At 39.9% G+C, this 14,376-nt stretch overlaps 1 protein-coding gene across 18 annotated transcripts in view; it reads left to right on the top strand.

Annotated features, from left to right (window-relative positions):
• LOC309595399 (6-phosphofructo-2-kinase/fructose-2,6-bisphosphatase 4-like) overlaps window positions 1-14,376 on the top strand; it is a 64,671-nt gene that overhangs the window by 15,412 nt on the left and 34,883 nt on the right. For 15 of the 18 annotated variants that reach the window (XR_014229230.1, XR_014229231.1, XR_014229232.1 and 12 more), the window contains exons 2-5: window positions 8,267-8,383; window positions 12,042-12,138; window positions 12,724-12,816; window positions 13,599-13,665. Coding sequence is in view for 7 of the 18 variants with exons in the window: in XM_082322286.1 (XP_082178412.1) it covers window positions 8,267-8,383; window positions 12,042-12,138; window positions 12,724-12,816; window positions 13,599-13,665 (374 nt within the window). In the remaining 11 variants the exon portion in view is untranslated. Of the gene's footprint in view, window positions 1-8,266; window positions 8,384-12,041; window positions 12,139-12,635; window positions 12,817-13,598; window positions 13,666-14,376 lie in introns of those variants that run through there. The other 3 variants (XM_082322290.1, XM_082322291.1, XM_082322292.1) reach the window with 2 other exon arrangements.

Here is a 14,376-nt window from a genome sequence, read left to right as displayed (position 1 = left end):
GATCGCCCAGCCCTGTGCCTGGCTTTACCGCGCCTCCTGCCTCGCCTGTGGTGCGGAGGGCTCGTTGAGGGGTTCCCCCGTCCCGGGGCTGCTGTGCCGGGGACGCTGGGTCCGCTGGGTGAGGCGGTCGCCATCCCCCGTGGAGGATGGCCTGAAACGCCGGGGAAGGCAGAAAACCCCGAAGCTGCTGGATCTGTGCCCAACGGAAGGCAGCGAAGCTTGGCTGGGAAGAGTATCTTTTCTGGTTGCTTTTGTTGGTTGTGGTTGTTTTTTTTTTTTCTTTTAAGCGCTCTGGTTCCAAGGAGCGTTTATATTCACTATATTCTTCTGAAGAGAGGCCTAAAAATGTCACTGTATTTTTGTTTTTTTCTTTTAAGGCCAAGGCTGTATCAGGCCATCTGTTGTATGAGTTAATGGCTTTCCTTATTTTGAGGTGCAGCCAACCAAGTCATCAGCCTCTAAAGGCTTTGGCTGTGGCAATTGTAAACCATAGTTTATTAACAAACTTTGCCTCGCCGTTTTTTTTCTTTCTTTCTTTCTTTCTTTTTTTTTTTTTCTCCTTACTTAAATAACTGAGGTTCAGTACACGGCAGTTTTGCGGACAAAAGGGGCTTTGTCGTGTGGAATTGTTTTTATTTGTCATGCAAAGAGGCTGAGCTGACAGAAAGAGCTGAGGTCTCTGCTGGTATGGCAGGCGTCCATGGGCTGCTGCCTCGGCTCTGGTGGTGCTCTGGTCCAGCCCTCGCTAGAAAAAAAGAGCCCAAACTTTCTTGGTTTTTGCTAGGAAGCAGGCGTACGTTTCTGTGTGAACCGAATTACTCCAGCATCTGAAAAATAGTAGGTGTTAAAAGGAGATGAATGCTGAAATAGGAAAAAAGTCAGAAAGCGTGTATAATTGCTTTCGTAAACGCGCTAAGGAGAATGCTTCATTTTGGCCTTAATGTGGCATTTCTTTTCCAAGCAAAATAACATTTGTTATACCTTTGACACAGACACTGTTTTACAAAAATCCCACAAGAACAAAATTGCATATTGGTCACGTGTAATCTGGTGACATACAGAGTCTTGGCAGAATTATTTAGCTTCTCTTAACTATAAACTAACTTTAAAAAATTATTTTACATATCTGTCGTGTATTTCGTAGGATTCTAGAATTTTTGATGCCCAAGACCCCTTATAATTGAGAAACCTTTTTCCTAAAAAAAAACAAAACACCAAAACCAAAAAACACCCAACATATTTGGAAATATTTTTTTTAAATTCTTTTGCTTTTGCATGCATTTGCTTTTGCAGTATACACATAATATGTCTACAGTCATTTGAGATACAGAAGAATTACAAACAGCCTAGAGAAGAGCAGAACTTACTCTTCCTTGATAAAACCATCTATCTTCTTTCAGCAAACTGAGAACACTTTGTAATTTTTCCCATGCAAGGGGGCTACAGAGTCCTTTATCCTCAGATTTCCATGTATCATGCATCACCCCATGCTCTGATGAGGCAGCGTGACCTGCGGGCCCTGTAGCTGTGCTGGGGCAGCTCAGGATGGACTGCCCAGGCAGTTTCAGTTCTCTGCTTTTACAGGTAACCGTTAAACATTACTGTTGAAAAAATACAAGCTCAAGTTGGAAGTGGATTTCTTGTCCTCAAGAGTAGCTTTCCAGTGGAAGCAGTGAAGCTAGTCAGTCTGACATCTTCTGAATTTCTAGGCTAAGCAAGATGAACTCTTTCAGTCTGCTTTGGTTGGGTTTTTTTATTTCCTCGTTCATGCTGATGACCTTTATCTGCACTACTTTTAGTCTTACTTTATCTTTCTAGCAGGTGGGTGAGCAGAATTGTGCACACTTCCAGTTGAGGGCTCCGCAGATCCATCTTCAGAGGGACTTAGATGCGTTAGCTGGTTTTAGTGTGATTTTCTAAGAGTTGTAGCAACTGTAATTATCTGGGGAAGAAGAAATCTGGGTAGCTGTGCCAGGGTTTAGCTGTCATGGGGCTTTGAAGAGCTAGTCCTTTTAGTCTGTGCATCACGAGGCCTTCAAGGAGGAGTTCTGGCCACATGCAGCCTACTGAGCAGACTGAGCTTTTACAGCTGGTGAGACCAGTGACACAAAGGTAACTGTTCTAAGTGACCTTCCAAAGTAAGACTTGGAGGCAGTAGAAGTGCACGTTTTTATTAATAACTGCCACTTACCTTTTGTGGTCTGTTGTGAAAGGTTTTGTCTGTAAATAGGTTGCGCTAAAGCTACTCTTGGCATCGGATGTCACATCGCTTCAAGCTCTGTGAATCAAGCAGTGGGCTACAAACATGGACATAAAAAATAAATAGCCAAGTATGCCATAGTGAAAGTTGTTTTGAGAGCCTAGCAGAGGATGTTTAGAGAGTGAGAGATAAATAGTGAACTTCCTGTGGTTAAACATTTTTTTCCCCCTGTACTACAGTTAATGGCTTTGTCTCTGTAAAGCTGCTGGAATTCGGTCATTCTAATAATTTTTATTTGCTGTTTGTACATCAGGTCCAAAAAAATAAAAAAAGTATCAAATGAAGATTATTTTTACTCTAAACAACTCTACCCTTTGAGCTCACGCTGCTCATGTGTATTTGTAGTCCCAACCCTAGGAACTGCAGATGGAGAGAGCGAATGAGGTAAGGACAACACCCAGCTGTAGCCTGAGGATCAAGATGTATGGTGAGGCCATTGCTGTTGGCATCAAAGCTGTAGGAAGCAAATGGTAACCCCGAGCAAGTGGATGGCAGAGCTGCTAGGAGCAGCTGGTGGCACGAAGCTAGCTAGAGGACAAATACGAATTCCGAATCCCTTGTACCAAGGTGATGTTAGAAACTGGTGATGCGGACAAAAAGAAGAGAGACAAATTAGAAGATGATGGACTTCTTCAGTTATAGGAGCAGGATGTTCTTCAGGCAGAGCAGCAGGATGGGGAACTCGTCCCTGTGGGATGCGAAGAAGGGTGACCAACTCTCATCATTGATCAACAGGAAAAAATGGATTAGCAATAGTTAAATTGGATAAGTGATAGGGGAAAACATGCAGGGCTAACCTTATGTGGAAGGGTGGTTGTGTTGGCTTATAGTTAAAGATATTTGTTTATGAGCCTCTAAATAGTACAGTGGTTTTAGAGAACAGGCCTTGGGTTGAAGGCCACAGAAGCAGCAAGAATCCTTTGTAAACTTCAGATGGCTTACTGTAGCAGCTTGATACAAAAAGCATCTGACCTTAAAAATTGACTTAAAAATTTAACACAGATAAGGAAAAAACAAAATCTCGTTTTGGGTGAAAGGAAGGGACAGCTGATAATGTTAGGTAGTAGTTGAGCTTGAAAAATACCAACTCTTGTCTCTGATTTCACAAGATCACGTGAGTTTTGAGGGCTGATGAAATGCTGCACAGCTGATCTAGGCTGTTCAGTGTCCCAGTTCTGTTTCACAACCACCTTCTCCATCTTGCATTATTTCACAGTAGAGTCTAAGAGGCAAGAAATGAGCACATAGTTTCCTCTGTCCTTGACTGTTAAGTTGTAAACTTCAGAAGGGTAGGCAGTCATAATTTTACTCTGACCTGCAACTTGCTGTTTTGTTCAGTAGTGTGTAAGAATTTTTTAACTGGGATAATGACTTTGCTCAAATTGCAATACTTGCTTTTAATGTGCTTCATCACTTGGCCATTTTCCTTCACTGATGGGTATTTTGGACATCTTTTTGTGTATTTGTGTGTTCCCTGTAAGCGAGGGGATGCAACATAAATTTCTTTTTGATGCTGCTGTTTATAAACATGCAAACTTACATGCATACATTACAAACATCTATTTTAAAGAAAAAAAAATGAGTAAAGTTGTAGAGCATCTTTAGTAAATGGTGGCATACAACCCTATAAGTTTTGTTTTGCTGTTCTGAATGCGTATGTTCCTCTAGCAAAATTAGGGTTGATAGCACATCCACAGGTTGGGGCTGTCGGAAACCCTTTGGAGTTACATATATGAAGTGGTATTAAAAAACAAGTTTCTTTTCTCGAGACTAGATTGTGTAGAGACCTTTCTAGAGCCAAACCCAACAATCCAGCGATAAGGAATTGAAAGAAAGCTGTGCTTAGGAATCTGCCTTAGCTCTGCAACTTGCAACTATATAACTGCTTTTATGCTGCAAATTGTTTTTCATATAAAATGAATTATGGTGAGGTGCTGTGAAAAGGGAAATTGAGCGTTGTGTCATTGGGAAAATATTAAACTAAAGAGGCTTTTTTATTCCAGGAGTTAGATATGTGTAACTTGTGTTTTGTTTAGTTTTTTTATCAGTCTACATCCTCATGTCAAAATTGCTTACATTTCTTCAAAGGAAGGTGTAAGTCTTGAGACACTGACATAAGGCCCTACAGAGGGATCTGGACAGGCTGGATCCATGGGCCGAGGCCAGCTGTATGAGGTTCAGCAAGGCCAAGTGCTGGGTCCTGCACTTGGGTCAGAACAACCCCATGCAACGCTACAGGCTGGGGGAGGAGTGGCTGGAGAGCTGCCTGGAGGAAAAGGACCTGGGGGTGTTGGTCAACAGCTGGCTGAGTATGAGACGGGAGTGTGCCCAGGTGGCCAGGAAGGCCAACAGCATCCTGGCCTGTATCAGAAATAGTGTGGCCAGCAGGACCAGGGAGGCGATAGTGCCCCTGTACTCGGCACTGGTGAGGCTGCACCTCGAGTACTGTGTTCAGTTTTGGGCCCCTCACTACAAGAAGGACATCGAGGTGCTGGAGCGTGTCCAAAGAACGCACAAGTCCTATGAGGAGCAGCTGAGGGAGCTGGGGTTGTTTAGTCTGGAGAAGAGGAGGCTGAGGGGAGACCTTATTGCTCTCTACAACTACCTGAAAGGAGGTTGTAGCGAGGAGGGGGTCGGCCTCTTCTCCCAAGTAACAAGTGACAGGACAAGAGGAAATGGCCTCAAGTTGTGCCAGGGGAGGTTTAGATTGGAAACTAAGAAAAACTTCTTCACCGAAAGGGTAGTCAGGCACTGGAAGAGGCTGCCCAGGGAAGTGGTTGAGTCCCCATCCCTGGAGGTATTTAAAAGATGGGTAGATGTGGTGCTTAGGGACATGGTTTAGTGGTGGACTTGGCAGTGCTAGGTTAATGGTTGGACTTGATGATCGTAAAGGTCTTTTCCAACCTAAACAATTCTATGATTTTAAATACTGTCATTGGAATGCATGTTCCTCCCCACTTGCAGTGAGTATTGGCAACATTGTGTTGAGAAAGTTGTGGTTCAGTGAAAGAAATTATTTTTAACTTCTGAGTATTTGATACATCCTTAGAACTTTGCATTTTGGTTTAGTCTTGACTTTTTTACTGAACTAATGAGCAAAATTAAGCTTTGTTAATGATACAGGATTGTAAGGAAGAAAACAAAACCCTGTGTTTGCTGTGCTGAGTCTTAATGTGCGTTGTTGAGAATGCTACACTGAGGTATAGAAAAAATAAAATAGTTGCTTTGTGTCCCTTTGTTTTCAGTCCTGTCATTTAGCTGTTACCATCTGCTGTTTTGGCCACCAAATATGCCTTTGACTTCTACCTCCGAATGCATCAGTGCGCTTGTCACAAAGTGCTACCTGCGTAAATGGTATTAGGCCACAACCACTGTTGGCCATCTAAACCAAAACACCAAACATTTTTAGTGTCCTGAATTTTAGATTGTGAACTGGCATCCTCTTGCTGAAGACAAGCACTAACGGGTGGTATATGACAGAGCACCATGTTCTGTGTAGTGGTGTTCACAGGACTACGGCATTATGTAAAAGCAGAGTATTTAAGATCATTGGAATCAGGGGTATTCCTCCTTCTGGTGTACAGGGCATCCGTTTTACTGGCATCTGCTTTTAAAGAAGAAAAGCACTCTTGGGTCAGCCTGGCACCTAATCAGAATAGGATTGCAACTTGTTTGATTGGGATCAGCAGGTAATTCGCTTGGTTTCTGCTGTATGATCATACACTAAATAGCGGTGCACGGAGTGATCAGAATAACAGGTTAGGCATGCATGTCAAACTGTATGCATAGGGCTGTAATAAAGGCAAGTTTGCTAGTTTTTGTACGTACTTTGAGGAAATTGGTGTGAAAATGCACGTTATGCCAGACTTACATGCTGACTGCTTGGCAGTGGAGGAGATGTCCCTCTTGCATGTTGTTTGATCTATTGCAAACCGATGTTGGCAGTAGGACTTATCTTAGAGAGCATGCGTCGGTGTAGTCTGTGAAGCAACCATTTAAGCAGGTTGCACATTTCTTCATGGTAGCTTCCTAGCCCTTAGTTTTGCAAAATGGAGTTTTGCTCCAGTATAGGTTTATCGTTACATTACCAAAAGACAAATATTCTGTGAGAAGGCTAAATTTGTATGGTTCATGCCAGGGGGGAAAAAAAGAAAACTGAGATGATCTAGGTATAATGTTGGTAAATTCTGTTCAGGATGGGTAGAAAAGCGTGTTTCGCTTAGCATGGGTTCCTTGCAGAGCAAGTGGAGCTGAGGCAGTGTACAGAGCCTTTCTCTACAGATCCTGGTTTGTCTTTGTTTTTACAACTCTTATTTCACTGCTTACACTGGAAAATTATTTAAAGCTCAAGCTGGATGTTTCAGATGAAGAACCTTTAAAATTGGCTTTGAAGAACAGTGTCTTCTCCTAAAATTTCTAGGGGCTCAGGGATTTTTCTCATCTCAATATTTTATTGTCCTTAAAACCAGAAGCAAAGCTGTGAAGCTTAGTAAGCACTGTACTCTTTACACTTCATAGACTTTGTTTCTCCTGAGCCTGCCTTCCTCCTGTTGGAGTTGGGGTTCACAGGCCTGAACTTAGGACAAAGAGGAAAAGAGACAAGAAAATACTATCCTCCTTGTTTATAGGCTTCTGCACAGAGGAGCTTATTCTGAGAGCTTTTATTAGTGTCCTGGAGACAAGGACATGTTTGGATGGATCCGTTTTGGTTTGCATTCAGTTCCCTATACATTACATGGAGTAGTAGACTGTTTCATGGGTTTGAGATTAGGTGTGGTTTTGCCTGCTCTCTCTCATGAAAAGTGGTTTATTTTTAATGCATTTGTTTGGGTGGTTTTTTTTTTTTCCTTTTCAGTGTGCGTTTTAACAAAGTGCATCTGTCTTTGCTAATCTGTTTGTTCTTTTTTGATGAGTTTACTATGTGGAATATCCGTGCCAGACTCGTGCAAGTGACTTTGTGGGATGGGACTTTGTCAATCCAGGCTTTGGGAATCTTGGGCAACCACAGTGCTTGTACAACAGTTTAGTTATGCCTTACGGCATAACACTGAGATTTAGTCTTTTGGAGAGAATTGACTCCTCTTCTGTCAAGGCACTGAGGAAACTGATGCACATGTGGATTGTGTAGAAATTAATTCCCTTTGAAATTGAGGATGGAGGGAGATGGTGATATCTTTGTGCCACTTTAATATCTTCTTTCTTTTTAGGCAGTTCCTTGTAGCTGTGATAGATTCATGCAAGGTATCCATAGTTTTGTGCCATTAAAATGTTCAAAAACTTGTCATTTGAAAGGAAATGCCTCAAGGTTTTCAGTTTATACATATAACTTTAACTTCCTACAGTGTTTTTTTTAATTAAACACTCTGCCTTTGATTAAGAGTATTTCTGTACGTGTATCTGTATATCAGATTATTGTACTTGATTGTGTAGAATACTTGTGCTTTATTACTAGTAACCATCGAAGAACAGTCAAAATGAGCTCTGTTTCAAGAGAGGGTTTTGTGTTAATAATATTTAAAGGAGAAATAATAAATAGTGAGTACCATGTCATACTATAATGTATTAAGCTGCATCTGTCATGCTTGTTTCGCTCAAAACCAAGAAAAGGTTGAGCAGTGTTGAGGCCTTGTCTTAAAGATTTAAAAATTACCTGAAAATTGTGTACACCTTGCCGTTTCCTTTCAATGCAAGCACTGAACTGAGTACATAGGGACATAAGATGTCAGTGTCCTTTTTGTTTCTTGTCTTCTGCCTGTATCGAACTCGTGTGTCCAGCGTTGCAGTATCACTGATTTGCCCTTCCAAAATTCAGCACAGCATAAGAAACCTGGTTAGGTCCACCGTACTCCTGAAGAAACTCCCTGAAATAGTGAGACACAGTGCATGAGCTGCTTGAATGGTCACTTCCTCAGAGAGCACATGGATTGTAGTTTTCCACCACAATATAACCCTTTGTTTTGTGGGAATGTTAATGGTAAATCCTAGTTTTCTGTTTTTCTGTTTCAGTATGTATGACCAATTGCCCGACTCTGATTGTCATGGTGGGTCTCCCAGCAAGAGGAAAAACCTACATCTCAAAGAAGCTGACACGCTATTTAAATTGGATTGGTGTGCCTACAAAAGGTGATGGATTTATTTTTGTTTACATCAGAAGGACAGGGCTGATGTTAGGTGTTCTATAAATTTAATTCCCAGTAATTTCATTGCCCAGTTTGACTACTTAAAATGCTTCTGCTTTGTTAACTTATTTTTAAGCAATACCACATACAGGCTCTCTGTTCTGTTTAGATGGTAATTAATCAAATTCCAGTGACTGTTCTTTTACCTCCTTGTTCTGCCAGGTGCCTAAATCAACTTTTTGCACTTGTCCCATGACAGTTTGGTTCTTCAGCTGTCTTTTTTTTTTTTTTTTTTTTCCTTTCTTTCTTTTCCTTCCCTTTTCTTTGTGTGGGTGAAAGGGAATCTCGTTTACAAGCGAAGATTGTAAAAAAAAATCTTCTGGCTTAAAATTTTGACTTCTCCTTTTTTTTTTTTTTTTTTTTTCCCTCTGTGAACTTGGTGCAATGTGTAATTCTCTGTGTAATACTTTAACTGCATTTGTGGAATGAGTTACAGCTCTTTGAATATTAAGACCCCAAGGACCTGAAGCAGCCACTTGTTATCATTGTCTTAAGGATTATATGTGTGTTTTGGGTGGGAAATGACAGCTCAGATTGGCCATGCCAAGGACCTGTCTGTCCTACCTCATTGCTGAGCTGCTGTGGTATCTTGCGGGCCCAGATTGACAAGTAAAAAAGGCCTAAGTCCATAGGAGGTTCTGAGCAGCCGTCTCCCCTGCCTTCTCCTCTATCTCTGTAGAAGAAAAAGGTAGTTTTAGTGTTCTGTGATTCTGTGTCTGGTGCAGTAACGGTACCTTTATAGTTATGACTAGTTAATCATTAAAATAACATTAAACATATTTCATCATACTCAAGTGTAGACTTCTGGCTGGAAATTCAGAGATGTATTTCCTAGCAGCTCTAAGAAATCAAGATTAAGAGTGCTGGCCTATATTTAAACTGCCTTTGGATTCTAGGCTATAGATTTTGGAGTTGATGTTTTCTTAAGGTCTTAGAAACTCGTCTAATGTGTTTTTTTAGATGAGATGTTATGGAGGATACGTTATATTGTTGGAGTATGGAAGTTTACAGGATTTAAATTATCACCTAAGTTTTGACTGTTTTCACACAGGATCACCCTTCTGATGAGCAGTATCAGATATTTAGGGACTTCAGTTTTATCCATTAGGTTGAAGCGGAATAACAATCTAAATACATTAGCCTATATCCAAGCTGATAAAGTGTATAATATACATGTATGTAGATCTGTTATGTATATATATCATTGTGTTGAGCGTTCTACTATGTGAACTTTGAAAAGCAGAAATTCAGTATTGGACAACAAACAAGATGCTGTCCACATCTGGCTCATGCTTGGATGAATGTATCTCGAATACAGTACAATAGGTAGGGGTGGTCTGCTTCAGTTATAGGAAAAGTTTCATAGGCTACTGTGAGCAGCACATCAGAAAATAGATGTGCCTGTGCTCAATAAAAATAGTTACAATATTGCTGCCTGATTTTATGTAAAGTTGCTCATATACAACATGAAGTTGCTATATGAGCTTCCATCCTAGGTTGCTGGTTATGGTTTGTCTTTGTTAGAAAGGGTGACTTGGGATTTTCTTGGAAGACCACAGACCCTTCCTGTTGTTTGTGTCATCAGTGCTGCAATTTTACGGAAGCTGAAATCAATCTAAAATACCTCACTGACTGAGGGAATAGATGATACGTTGCCTAATGCCTCCAGTTGATTGGGACTGAATCAATACGTGAGAAGTATCGAGTAGCCCTAATAGCTGTTATCCTTTGGCTATTAATGTCTTAAAATTAGTGTGTGCTTAATGTAGTAAGTGATCTTATTCTCAGAGACAGATGGTTAAAATTATAAGGTTATGTAAACCAGAGAAAAAGATAAATGACATCATTTCACTTAACATACATTAGGCAAGCTGGAGAGTTCAAGAACAGAAGGTGGAGGTAAATAGCTCAGGGTTGACACTAGTTGAATCATTTCAGCCATCAGTTCTGTGTTTTGTTCCTTCCAAAATCCTCCGTCATTTAGAATGTGAAATGGTTAAAAATACAGAGGACTTTTGTCTGGGCTTTTTGAAGGAAATGAGGTCAATTAGGTGCCTGAATAGAATAGAATTGTGTTGCAGTGTGGTTTTTAGATACTGAACTTTGGGAAGCTTTTTTGAATAGTTCTGGCTGTGTGGTAATTGTGATACCAGTTAGCTTTGTGAAACTGTTCCACAGGGGTGGGTGCTGATAATAGGGGCTAAAGATTGTCCCACTAGATAGCACTTTTTCCTTTGCTGTGCGTGACTCTCTTGCAGTAACTATTATTTCTTAAGAAATTAATAATTTTTGATTTTTAAAGTGCTATTGCCTGACAACACTGGCCATCTGAACTTCTTGCATCTTCTGTTTTTCTTGCAAGGAGCCACCTTTTCATGTAGCCAATATGGCCAGTGCTCATTAAGACCACAAAAAATTACATCAACATTGTTGAATTAAAACAAAACTTTTCCTTATCCTCTGCCCCCCATCCCAACTGCAATCTATATACAGCAGCTTATGGTTGAGCTCTCTTATCCTATGTCTTTTTTTCTTAATTACAACTCAGAAATTGTGTCTATTTCTTCTTTTCCTCTTTCCAGAAATGAAGTCTGGTAAGTAGTTACACCTTGGCAGCGTCTCAAACAGAATACTTCAGCTTGATCTAATGTTACAAAAAATGCTTTGCAGTTCAGCAGAGAAAACCTATAGGTCAGAAACAAGTTAAACATTAATTGCACTTCAGAGACCTACTTTCAGAGCTGTCGAATGAAGTTTGTTAGGGTGCAGTGTAATTTTCTGGTGTGTGGCAAAACAGAACTGCCTTGCCCCATAATCCCATATCTGATGTTGTGACATGTGTATGGCCATAGACCTTATAGACCTTTGCCCAGATAAGGAGTAGTTTTCTTTGGCCACTGTTAAGAGACCACAGTAAGATTATGTTCAGTACTTATGCAGATTTTTTTTTTTTTATGTGTTGTTGTTTTCTTTTTTTTTTTTAGTAACTTAAGCATTTTTTAAAATAAATGGAATGGGGTTCTGAAATAGTATGTACTGATCCTTAAGGAATAGAAATATTTGAGCAGAGTTCTGAAAAAAATGTTTCCACAATTTGAATTTTAAGTTTTGTTTCTCAAAAGCAAGATTGGTTAGTCCTATTTAGAACTCTTCCTTGCTTAAATAAGAGCTGAAAGTTTTGGGAGGTGCTGTCATAAAATTATTTCACTGCATATCTACACAGAAGAAAAAGCTAGGTTATTAGTAGTCCTTTGTAGACTACTGAAATAGACTTTCAACCACCCCTGCAAAGGAGGAGAAGAATTTCTTTTTGTTGTTCAGGCAAACTGGCGGGCAGAGGCACAGCAATATGGTCAAGTGACTCCATTGAAGCTGCCTACAGCTCAAATGTTCTTTTGCCACTTCCATGATTATTTGTTGGTTTTGTATTTAAAAACAAACAAACCAACCCCCCAAAACACATGAAATAGGATGATATGTTGACTTTGTACATGATAAATTATGTTATCCTTGCAGGTAGTTTGGTTTCAAAGCTGTCATAACTTTTGTTCTTTTTATCTGAATACCGTTAGTTCCCACTAATACTGATTTCTTCTTGGCAGAATTTAATGTTGGTCAGTATCGTCGAGATTTGGTGAAAAAGTATAAATCTTTTGAATTCTTCCTGCCTGACAATGAAGAAGGCTTGAAAATCAGGAAGTAAGTTTTGAATGTGTTTGGCTACACAATGTTAATTGTATTAAAATGGTACCCTGTGTAATTTGCTCTTAAAGACTGCTTTAAGTTGCATTTTTGTATGCTCAAGAAGACCCTTAAGAGACTGCAGTATGAAATGACAAGGAAAAGAAATTCTAGAGGTAGAAAAGTGATTTGTTTAGGCTGCTTAAAATTTGGGATATTTTTTTCTTGATTGCTTCATTTCAAGCATCAAAAATGCAGAGAAGGTAAATACTTGATTCCTTTTCACCTTTCAGTAGGCTGTGACTGTTGTTATTCCTGCAGATATTCCAGGATATTTTCACTCAAAACGAAGCAGTTTTAACAAATAGTTATTATTTTTCTTACCTTTTTGTAAGGTATCAGCTAATAGGTGTGGCTCTTTCTGCTGTCTAATTCCTAAAACAACATTTTAGAGCTTTAGTGTGGATCATAAAGAAGCAAAAAACCCTCATAACTGCTTTTCTTTTTGGTTTGCATACTGGAATTTTTTGCCTGGAGTGCTTTGAATGTATTTGTCATCCATTCAAACGAGCGGGAATGAAACACTATTATTCTCTCCCTGAGACATCTTTTTGGCCACCATGGAGGTGCTTCGTGCAGTCGATCAATGCACTGCCTTGAAAATTGCCATGTTTTGCTAATGCTATGCAAAGCAAGGTGAGCACCAGCGTGAACGTCCTTGCGCAGAGGGAGCACTTGAGACTCCCCGCTTGCTTGGGAAGAGCCTGTACTTTAATGTAGAGGAAAGACCTTTAGAAGAAAGAGAAGAAGGAGAAGGTCAGAGGAAGAGGGAGCTTCAACTGTCTCCAGTACTAATTATATTGGATTGGTGACTACAATGGGATGTTACTTTCACCTCTCTCCCTAATACTAGGTGCTAACTTTGTTTTACTCTCTGTATTAACAGATTTTTTTGACATAAGCAATTTTTACACAAGAGTTCAAAAGCGAAGAAGTAGATTACTGAAAAATAGTTGTCTATTCACTTGAACTTAGGGCCACAAGATAAAAAGCCTTGAGTTGATTCATTTTTTCCCTTTTTTGAGAATCAAATGAAGAAGCAAATATCTATGAATAGGTAATTGGGACAAGAATACAGTTGCAGGGGTGATTCAGTGATGTTACTTTATATCAGTGAAAGTTTATCCTGGTCAGCAAAGTTGATGGGTATTCTGTGGTGATGTATAGTTGTATCCGTTGCCCAGAGGAGCACTGGACTGGTCTTTTTTTCAGGCAGATGGCTGTGACTACATTTCCTTAGTATAGCTTGGTTGACTTCAGTTGTTTTTTCCCATGCTTTGGGGGAGGGGCTGATTAAAAAATATGTGGTTTTGAGAGAGATCATGTAACATTTGCAGGGCACTTTGATCACAATGCACAAATGCATTAATAAAACGACTTTAACTAGCATTTGAGTTTTACTCTCTTTCATTTTTAAGACAGTGTGCCTTAGCAGCGCTGAATGACGTCCGACAGTACCTCAGTGAAGAAAACGGGCATGTGGCCGTAAGTTTCTTGTTGAAGACACATTCATGAGATGCTTCCCTGCAAGACAGTGTGTGTCTGCTGGATAATATGCAGCCTGAATAATTTCAATATCTCTTCAGTATATCAGATTTTTTTTTTTTTTCTTTGGGAGCTGTATGTTAGATCTGCCTTGTTGCTGCAGTGGAAGGAGCACTTAAGTTCAGGGTGATGATGCCATATTGAGCAACCACATTTGTGATTTGAGAGGTTAACTGAGGAGAGGGTAACACTAAGAAAAATGTCCCCCTTCTCTCTGCATTATATAATGTACTATTAAACACATCTGTTGTTTTGGTTGCACTTGGGTTTCTATTTGATAGTCTAGTGTTTCAAGTGAAAGGTAAAGACTTACTGAAAAAGCATCCCGGGTTTTGCTTGGTGGTTGTGTTACTGACATGAGAAATCTCTGAAGAGAGAAAGAGAAACTCAAAGTAAATTGCTGCATATCTGAGTATTTAATAATGGGATGCAAAACATCAGCAGTTCAACTAGTGATGTTGCATATTCACATTAACTGGCGTAACGTCGTTTTTCTTAAGACTACTGACACAACTATTTGGTGTTTTCATTAATCGGGGAAAACTATTAACTATAATTATAAGTTCTGCTGGGGACAGGAGGTAAACTTTATACTTCGGCAAACTTCATGCTTTGGTAAAACACTGGTGTGTTCAGAGCTAAACGTAAGTG

The sequence above is a fragment of the Platalea leucorodia genome (genome assembly GCF_965183815.1).
Source record: "Platalea leucorodia genome assembly, chromosome: 9".
NCBI lineage: Eukaryota > Metazoa > Chordata > Aves > Pelecaniformes > Threskiornithidae > Platalea > Platalea leucorodia.
This window is presented reverse-complemented; position numbering and strand designations above follow the sequence as displayed.